Raw genomic sequence first — 10,335 nt, 5'->3', positions numbered from 1 at the left:
CAAAACGTTGTCGTTACGTTGTGAAGCAGCCGTTTTTGCTTAAGATTTTTTTGACGCCGTTTAAGAAATGGGGAACGCCGTACGTATGGCTGCTCGTTCTTTGGGACTTGGGAGATCCGAGTTTATCGACATTCTACCGACTTAAAAAAAGTTCCGGCGAAGCAGAGCACATCATATAAATTATTTCAATTAAACCCCCTTCATCGAATCGGAAAGGGAACCAGAAAAGCGAAAAACTTGGTCTAAATCTGATCAACAAACGGATTTGCTTTCATCAAAAAAGAAAAAAAGAAAAAAACTATTATATCAAACTAAAAAATAAAGACAACAAACTTCATATTCAGGGTTTCATGGCCAAGGACCTGGCCGGCACCTGCGTCTCCGTCGACGGCACTTGACTGAGGTTTGCTTTTTCATTGCTTCGTTATTGGGTTTGAAAATAATTCTGATTCTGTCGATTTTGGTTATGATAAAACTCGATTATTGGAAACTTGCATGTTTGTGTCTTTTAATTTTTGAGTGGTTTTAAGAAAACAATATAAATAAATGACTCTGCTTCAACGGCGTTAAAAACTAATACAACGTAACCCAAAAAAAGACAACGTTGGTCTAAAAAAGATTTAGACCCTCCATAATTTTTTTACAGCAGATGAGTTGGATCTGGAGAGAGGAATGTGGATTTTGAGAATAACTTCTATATAGTCTAGGCATAAAACATGGGTTTTGTGCAAACCATTCATTGGTTGCCACATTAGCTAAAACACTATAAGAAAAATTAAATACCCACACTTGATTATATCAAGTTTTATTAATTTTTTTTAAAAAAATAAACATAGAAGGGTGGCAGAGGAAGGTGGGTGGCGGTGAACCACCACATTCATTGGCCAGGGTGGTCACGAGCCACCACCAGCCAGATCTGGGGGTGGCCGCGCGCCACCCCGCGCTGCCCATGCCGGCGGAATGAGAGAGGGAGGGAGATTCGGTTGGGTGGTGGGCAGAGGAGTCTGGTGTGGGCGGTGGTTTGATTCGATCGGTGGAGGCTGGTGGCGGTTGGTGGAGGCTAACGGCGGCTAAATGGCTATGTGGGTAATTAATCCTATACTTTGCAAACATGCATTTTTCTTGCAATTTTCTGAAATAGATGATGTGTCATATGCTAAATGGTTTGCACAAAAGTTGGTTTTTGTGCAACGACCACACAGCAGTTGTTCTTGTGGATTTTTCCAATTTTTTAAAATCCCTATTCCAAATTTTGATTTGTTTTTTTTTTTTTTTTTTTTTTAAAAAAAAAGAAAAAAGAAAAAAGAAAGGCTCTAAGAATATGTTTGGAATTGTGTTTGAGAAATAGAGCTTTTAAGTCAAAAAGAGCTTTTAAGCAAAAGCTTCATTTTTAAATTTTTGCTAAAAGTGCGATTTGACCATTTTTAAGCTTTTTGAACCCTAAAAAAAAAAAAAAGAAAAAAAAAAAAGCTCTAAGAGTATGTTTGAAATAGAGCTTTAAAGTCAAAAATAGCTTTTAGGCAAAAACTTCATTTTTAAACTTTTGCCAAAAGTGCGCTTTGACCATTTTTAAGCTTTTTGGACCCTTAAAAGCGCTTTTACTTTTTTTTAGCAAACAAGTACTTTTTTCTTTAAATAAACTTTTTTAGTATTAAAAGCACTTTTAAGTTCATCAACCACAATTCCAAACAAATCTTAAAACACAAAACAAAACACCACGACCGTTACACTCTCTCTCTCTCTCTGTGTTATAAATAAACACCAAAGCCTAGCACTGACCATTAATCTCTCTCATTGCCACAAGGATCATTAATTAATTTATTTTCTCTTCTCTCCAACTATCGATTTGACGTAGGTACGTACCTATTCTCTCTTTCTCTTCCAACTATTTCATATTTCATTAACTTATTCATGCATATTTTCACTACACTCGCACGTTCTTGTATGAGGAGTAATTTTCATATACAGTTTCGTGTAATTATGTGTTTTTTTTTTTTGACATATTCTCTTAATTTCATGGCTGCAATATTATTCATATAAAAAGGAATCGAATTTCATATAGAGTAATAACACCTTTATATATAGGTATCATATTTTCATAGATTATGATTATGAGTTATTTGTCTTCAAAAACATGATTCCATTCAAGTATATGTTCTTCCATGATGTGGGTTAATTTATGTTCATGATAGAAGATTAGCAGTAGCAGAGCCATAAATTTAGTTTTGAGGGGGGTGAAAGTAAAACATTAAAATTTACTATATTAAGACATTTAAATATAAATACAGTGACAAGATTGATATATCATTACCAAAATTAATTAACTAGCCTCCCCAAACCTATTTACCAAGTAAAAAAGTCCCAAGAGATTCTCTACTCCTCAAAATCAAAATTACATGACTTTTCTTTTATTCGATCAACATTAATTACCCCAATTAGAACATTTACTAAGGGTGCGTTTGGGAGTGTGTTTTTTTAAAAAAATAATCTGCGATTTTAAACCAAATCGCAACTTTAAGGTGTTTGGGATTGCGATTTTAAAAATGTAAATTTTAAAATCGCAAAAAAATCTGCAATTTCCATAAGCTGATTAGAGGGTGCTTATTTGAAAAAGTGCGAATTTAAAACAAAATCACGATTTCTATTAAAAAGATATTTGGCGCAATAGTTACCTTTTTTAGAACGGGAATGAAAAAAATACCAAGAATACCCACCTAAAATATATTAAAACCCTTATTTTCTCTTTTTTTTTTTTTTTTCTTCATCATCTCTGTCTTGTTCATCCATATTGGTAATTTGGTTATGAAACCGCAATTATGTACTAATGTTATCCAAACACTCAATTGATAAAAAAGTACTTTTTAGTATGTTTTACCAAACGCTTGTGCGATTTTAAAAAGTAACGATTTTAAAAACGTAATTTTTAAAAACGCAATTTTTAAAATCGCACTTATTGAAATCGCACTCTCAAACGGGCCCTAAAAATCATTACATTAACTCAAAACATTACTTTATACACATTATCGCTATAAAAAAATATCCATATTAAACCTCAATACACAAATGCATCTCGAAAAACTAAGTCTTACATTATAACCTAAAAATATTAATTACCATAAGCAGCCTCTTAAGTCCTGCAATGAATACTCAAGTGTAAACTAGATCAATATTGTTACACCAAACAACCGCAATTGCCTCAAGATCTTTCTTACCTAAAACCTAGCTAGCTCTTTTGTAAAACAAAGATGTTTTACTTGTGAAAAAGGTAAAGCGTAAGCCCACAATTTAGTAAGCAGGTAAGCTGATGCTAGTGTGTAACTATGAACATTTTATTATGCAAATAAAAGTATTCTTAATATAACGTTCTTTTCTAAAATTAAATTTTACAAATAATTCTCTTAAAACATTTTACTGAATACATTCCCTTTGTAAGTGTCATCATTTCATATATAGAGTATCCATTCAAAAACTTGGATCAGGCTTCTATGCGGTAGTGGCGGTAGTTTCAAAACTACACCGTTTGTATAAAAACGGTGTAGTTTTGAAAAGTGAATAAATAGAATTTTTTTTAAAAAAAAAATAATAAAAAACTATTTAGAAATTAAAAAATATAAAAAAAAATTAAAAATAAAAAGCAAAGGGTTTGGCTTGTTGTTGTCGGTGTCATGCCCAGATGCGGCAGAAAGAGAAGGCAGAGACGAGTGGGATGGCGATGAGGCTGTGTTTGAGGAAGAAGCGGCTGCGGTGTGAGATTGTTGGGTTTGTGGGTTGGTTGGGCTTGATTCGGCCAACTGGGTCTACTGTTTTTGCTGCGTTGTTGTTGGAGATGGCAAAAGCTTCCATTGCCCAGTATACCTAGGCCTCTTTGAATTCACAGCCTCAAATTGCTGCTCATTCGGAACATAGAATGGAGCGACGATTGGTGGAGAGTGATGGCGTTGTTGTTGTCGTCTTGTTTCTATTGATTCCTCAAGTGGGTCTTTGGGAGAAGATGAAATTTGTTGATGGGGTGGTGGTGGTAGCCGCCCCCTTTTTTTTAAAAAAAAATTTAGTTTTTTTAATTGTTTTAATATTTATAGTTTTTAATAATTATTTTTTTATTTTATTTTTTAATTTCTAAATAGTTTTTTATTATTTTTTAAAAAAATCTTATTTATTCACTCTCCTGAACTGCACTGTTTTTATCCAAACGGTGCAGTTTTGAAACTACCGCTTCTATGCGATAGTTTTCACTACCGTATAGAAGCCTGATCTCAAAAGGAGGACATCACTCATGCGCAGTTTTGGAACTACCGCTTCTATGCGGTAGTTTTCACTGCTGCATAGAAGGGAGTGAAAACTAGTGCATAGAAGGTTGATCCCAAAAGGAGGACATCGCATAACCCCGAGCCTCGACTTCGTGGATTCCCCCCCCTACCCTTTTTTTTGGTTCTTGAAACAAAATATGGGCCAATATAGGGAGTTGTTTATCATAAACTCAAACTTTAGGGACTAATTTACAATTTTCACTTTTTCAAATAATGTAAAATTATATTGCCCCTTTACTTGAAAAAAGGAGGAGGCTTTATAACACCATTTCGACTTCAACAGAAGAAAATTACCTAAAGCTTCCATGTTGATTTCTAATCATCAAAACTTTTCTCATTAATCACTATAACATACAAAAAGTAAAAAAGGGATTGTGTCTGGGGATTATCAGAATAATGACATGTACAATCTTCCCGCAAAGAATCTTAATCCCCAAAAAGATTAGTTTTACATGAGAAGAAAGAACAAGAAAACTTCAGCATTTTGGATAAGAAAGACAATTTTTCTATCTTCTTCCTTAGAATGATTAGCAAGCAAGGTAGGAATGTAAGTTACTGAGAAGAGTGATCAGAGGAGAGCCATTCTCCATCTCTTCCATTACCATTGCCATCACCATCACAGCCACCCCTGCCCCAGAAAATAATACATTCTGCATATAATTATTGATATAATTATTATTACAATCTTGGTTTATTATATAAACACATCACATTTTCCCAAAATTTGCAGCTCCGCCACTTGTTTTGTCGCTGTGCATTCAAGAGCAGGGCCAGACAGAGCTCAAAGTCTTCTTTTTCAGAGGATTGGAAAAAAAAAAAAAAAAGACCTCAACAAATATCCCCACACCATTATTGTTGTTCCTTCAAGGATGCTGATTCCTACCACCTGCATTCTCTTATTGTGTTTCCTCTTGAGCTCTCGCCCCTTCTTCACCAAAGCCACCTTCAATCTCACGCTCCCTCACCAACACCCCGACCCTGAAGCTGTTGTTCTTGATGTACAAAGGTATACCATACCCCACATGGGTTCTGCTCTGTTCATGTTTTTGCATTTCAGGGTTTTCTTCATTTTCAAAGATTTTGGTCTCAAACATGAAAGATCCCCATTTGTTTGTGCTTTCCCGTTACTAAAAAATTCTCACTTGATAGTTTCTTTTTACTTATTTTCGCACATTTTAATCCAAAACAACAAAAACCCTCATCTGGGCAACCCTCATTTCTCCCATTTCCCCCCCACATTTCTCACCAAGCAAAACAGAGTATTCTTTCCCACCATCTCACCCCTCCCTTTTTTTTGTTTGTTTCCTTTACAGGCGCGTCAATGTCTCTCTCTCCCGAAGACAAATGCTCTCTCTCCAAGCAAAGGACCAAGCTTCCCCATGCCTCACCGGCAACCCCATCGACGACTGCTGGGCATGCGACCCGGACTGGCAGAGCAACCGCCAAAAGCTCGCCGACTGCGGCATCGGGTTCGGGCACAACGCCCTCGGCGGCAAAGGCGGTCAGATCTACGTCGTCACCGACTCCTCCGACAATGACCCCGCCAACCCTGTCCCCGGTACCCTCCGCCACGCCGTCATTCAAGAAGAACCCCTCTGGTACAAATCGTATCTTTACTACTTTTCCATACTTTTTTTTTTTTTTTAATTGAATAATCATAATTTTGACTAAACAAACACAAAAGCTCATAGAATATCTTTTCCTTATTCGTGCAGGATAGTATTCTCTGCGGCCATGACCATAAAGCTGAAGCATGAGCTGATCTTCAACAGCTACAAGACCGTCGACGGACGCGGCGCTAACGTTCACATCGTGGGCAACGGCTGCATCACACTGCAGTACGTATCCAACGTCATCATCCACAACATCCACGTGCACCACTGCAAACCGTCGGGCAACACAGACATCCGGGTCTCCCCGACGCACGTCGGGTGGAGGGGCAGATCCGACGGCGACGGCATCTCCATCTTCGGCGCCCATCAGATCTGGATCGACCATTGCTCCTTATCTTACTGCACGGACGGCCTGATCGACGCGATAATGGGGTCCACCGGGATAACCATCTCCAATAATTATTTCTCGCATCACGACGAGGTGATGCTGCTGGGCCATGATGATCGATACGTGTTGGACTCGGGGATGCAGGTCACTATAGCGTTTAATCACTTCGGTGACGCACTGGTGCAGCGTATGCCTCGGTGCAGACGCGGCTACATACACGTGGTGAACAACGATTTCACGCAGTGGGAGATGTACGCCATAGGCGGTAGCGCTAATCCTACCATCAATAGTCAGGGGAATCGGTATACTGCACCAACGGACCAGAATGCTAAAGAGGTATCAAATTATAATTTCGTAATTTTCTGGGGCTTTTTTTATGAAGATCTTTGGGGGTAGGGGTGGCTCGCGAAAAGCGGCATGATTGTTTAATTATATTTTTGCGACCCACCTCGTGAGCTTTTTGACTTCTGTCTGAAATGGGATCGGCCGGTTTCAACTGCACTCTTCCACACTCAGAGGCGGCGCGTGCGTCTTATATTATATATGTGGGACCAACAGATAGTTTTTGAAACGGTTACTAATACTGACAGTGAGGAAAGCGGACAATATTGTCAGTGAAATTAGTGCATGCCAGCCATTCAAAATCAGTACTAAATCTTTTGCAGACAGTACATGGGGGACACGGCGCCTTTGCAGATTGGAGTTATCCACCGCGCTGCAGGCGCGTGGGTATCAACATATGATTATAATAATATCTCCCTTACTGGGTTTTTGAATGTTGACAGGTGACGAAGCGCGTGGACACGGACGAGGGGCAGTGGACGAACTGGAACTGGAGGACGGACGGGGACATAATGGTAAATGGGGCGTTCTTCGTGCCCTCAGGAGCTGGCCTGAGCGCCCAATACGCCAAGGCCTCGAGCGTGGAGCCCAAAGCCGCTGGCCTCATCGAACAGCTCACCATGCACGCCGGTGTCCTCGGTGGGCCCAGGTACACTCTCTTTGTTAAAAGCGTTTTTTGCTTATATTAAACAACAGAACTACCGGTCGATTTAACTGTCTCCTTGAAGGGTATTTTCGTCTTTTAGGATAATATCTCATTTTTGGTGTAGATTTTTTTAGCTGATCTTTCTTTCGATCCTTGGGCGTCGTCAAAGGAACAAGCTTGTTGTTTTTGTTGGGGAGGAATACTTTTAATTAAGTCTTTTCACTGCTTCCAATCCATAACATGGGATGCAATAAAATAAAAAAACTAAAAAAGGGTGGGGAAATAGCAATATAGAAAGGGGTTCCCCATCGGTGCACGTGATGATGCGTTCATTGGGGGAATCTAGCTCTGACCAGACAGCCGTTCAGTTGGTTTGTCTCATTGGTAATTGTTTTTGACCGCTTTCAACTTTCATGTGTTGGGGTTTTTGTTCCTGGACCCTTGAAACCCTGTTATTTTTGTGAGATTACGTTATAAAAAGTAAGGATGTTGTATGATAAATGGGTTAGCCTCGACACTGTAGTTGATATAGATTGATGTGAAAAAAAATATAAGAATGTTTGGTATAAAAAAAATGAAAAAGTAAAAAAATTTTGTTTTGTAGTAATTTTTTTATATGAATAATAATAAAAAGTGAATAATTTGATATAAAAAGTGAAAAGTGAAAATATTTTGAAGTTAATTTTTTTAAAAAAATGATAATAAATAGTGTCTAGGCCTTCGACCCTTTTACCAAATAAGGCCTTAAAATGTGCCCATGTTGCACAAAAACATACATATTTTAAAAGCGATAGCATTGTCTGTGGGGGTGAATGTGGTGTCTCCAAGTGAGAAGAAATAATGGGAAAGAGAGATGCATGTGTGTAAACATGGAGAATCTGTTTGCTCTGTGAGCAGAGGAGACCCACCCACCCCAGGTCATCTTCAGCTGTTTGTGTGTATGGAGATGACACAGTTAAATTCCCTCCATTCGCTTTCCAGCCAGGATATAGGGACTTTTTTTACATTTTATGACGACTTTTAGGCCCACTTCTGATTTGATTGCAACTAGTCATACACAACTAGCTGCTGCATCAGTATTGGAAAAAGGGGTCTTTCCCAGGACTTTATGTGCTGTATCCTATTATTAATATCTTCTCATTATTTTAGTCCTTTTAGATGGATCCTCTACAATCCTGTCCTTTAGATTTGATCAGATCGGGTCTGTACCACTACTTACTAGGCAGTTAGACAGTCAAGTAAAATGTAGACTTCTGTTTGAAGATGGAGATTGCAATGATTTCGATACAAGCTGATCACTTTGAACCTTTGGGCACTGGTGTCACATCATCTTAGCCAGTAAAATAATAATTTCTTAAAAAAAAAAAACAATAATATTTAGGGGCAATTTGAATATTTTCAGTAAAAAACTAGCATGTGTGCAAGTTTTCATCTAATTTAATGCCAGCAGTTAATGAATGGTGTAACTTACCATGAAGTGGTCGATTAAGGGGGTAAAATGTTATTTTCGAAGTTTGGAAGTACAAAAAACTCCCACTACACGTCCTCTTTGAGGGGATTGTCCCTCAATGGAGAGGGGTGGGCAGTCACCCCTCACCCGGTCCCCTTCACTAGTTAGGGGCGGTTGGCCGCCCATATCTCTCTTTATTTGTTTATTTATTTAGGATTTATTTGTAGTTTAAAGCAAATACGCCCCATGATACGGACAATTGCATGATATGTCAAACAAGAATTACATCATATTCATTGATTGGTCTAGCGTGACATACCATCAATAAATAAGACGGTTGAGGGTTGATATCTAATTGTCAAACTCGGAAACCTAGAGATTAAATTGAAACAACATGGAAACATTTCTTTTCTCATGTGTGGCCCACACATTTCCTTACTTGAAGTGCTATTTGTCAACAAAAACTGCATGGGATTGGCTTTGGTACTCAACAAAGGGTTCTGTCCAAAGCTGTGGGGCTTGAGGAAGGCTAAGTCCCAATACTATTTCTTTTTCTTTTTTTTTTTTTTTTTTTTTTTCAAATAAAGGAAAGGGATTTCCCCAATACATTATTAGAGCTCAAGAAACCCTTAACCTATCTGCTTAAAACTTCATTGAATAATTTCTCCCCCCTACCTAAATTTTGTTATTTAGTATTATTATTGTTCCATTATTCCCCTTGTACCCAAATAATATTCCTATTTTAAAACTCTCACCTACCTCTACATATTACCATTTCAGAATCGCCCTTCAATTCATTGAAAAATTAATCATATCTTTCATAGTAAATACAATTGAAAGACTAGTATAACAACTCTCACCTACTCCTGCTTGGCATATTACTATTTTCAGTCTAATTGCTATCCATTGAGTCTTTATTTCATCAATTATAAGCTTATCACAAGGATTTTTCAAGAAATTATTCTTATTTTTGGAAATGAATTTAGGAAAAAGAATTATTTAATATTTAAGAAGAAAGAGAATAATTACTTGTGTGCAGGGAGAGCGGTGAGACCGTCTCGTCGTACCCAGGGCCAGGATCCATCGGTGGTGGAACCAGCACGGGCACCACCTACACCGGCAGTCCAGGGACCACCGGCGGTGATGCCGACTTTTTTGGAATGATATTCAGAGGCGCCGCGGCGCCACTCACCCCATCTTCTACATCAACATTCTTGTCCCTTTTAATTATTGTTTTAATTTTGTACTCTACCACCAACCATCATGTCCTATTATCATCAACATTATTATTATTGTTACCCTTTTAGAATTTCAAACAACAAAAAAGAAAATATATATAATTTGATTAAACAAAATTTCCTTATCAGCCGCTTCTTTTGTGGACCTTGAACCGTCTGTGTCACCTTTTTCTTTTAAATTCAATTCTAATTTTTTTTTTAATTTATTTTTCGAACAAACTCAAACACGTTTACAACCAGCGAATCTTTTCGCAAACGGCTCGGGTGTGTTTATTGATGACGTAATCATACCCAAAAGAGTGCATGCTGAGAAGATTTTTGGCTTTGGTGATGCACAAAGTAGAGACCCAC

General features: G+C 37.9%; 1 protein-coding gene across 1 annotated transcript; it reads left to right on the top strand.

The window, feature by feature from the left end:
• Positions 1 to 4,712: 4,712 nt before the first annotated feature.
• On the top strand, positions 4,713 to 10,112 carry LOC132187093 (probable pectate lyase 12). The gene is made up of 5 exons (XM_059601266.1): positions 4,713 to 5,313; positions 5,621 to 5,905; positions 6,023 to 6,644; positions 7,094 to 7,299; positions 9,786 to 10,112. The coding sequence occupies exons 1-5, from the start codon at positions 5,177 to 5,179 to the stop codon at positions 10,051 to 10,053; spliced, it is 1,518 nt and encodes a 505-aa protein (XP_059457249.1). The 5' UTR covers positions 4,713 to 5,176; the 3' UTR covers positions 10,054 to 10,112.
• The last annotated feature ends 223 nt before the right edge of the window (positions 10,113 to 10,335 follow it).

Source organism: Corylus avellana, chromosome ca7, assembly GCF_901000735.1.
Source record: "Corylus avellana chromosome ca7, CavTom2PMs-1.0".
In the NCBI taxonomy this organism is placed as follows: Eukaryota; Viridiplantae; Streptophyta; class Magnoliopsida; order Fagales; family Betulaceae; genus Corylus; species Corylus avellana.
The sequence above is the reverse complement of the archived record's forward strand: the minus strand, read 5'-3'. Positions and strand labels throughout refer to the sequence as shown.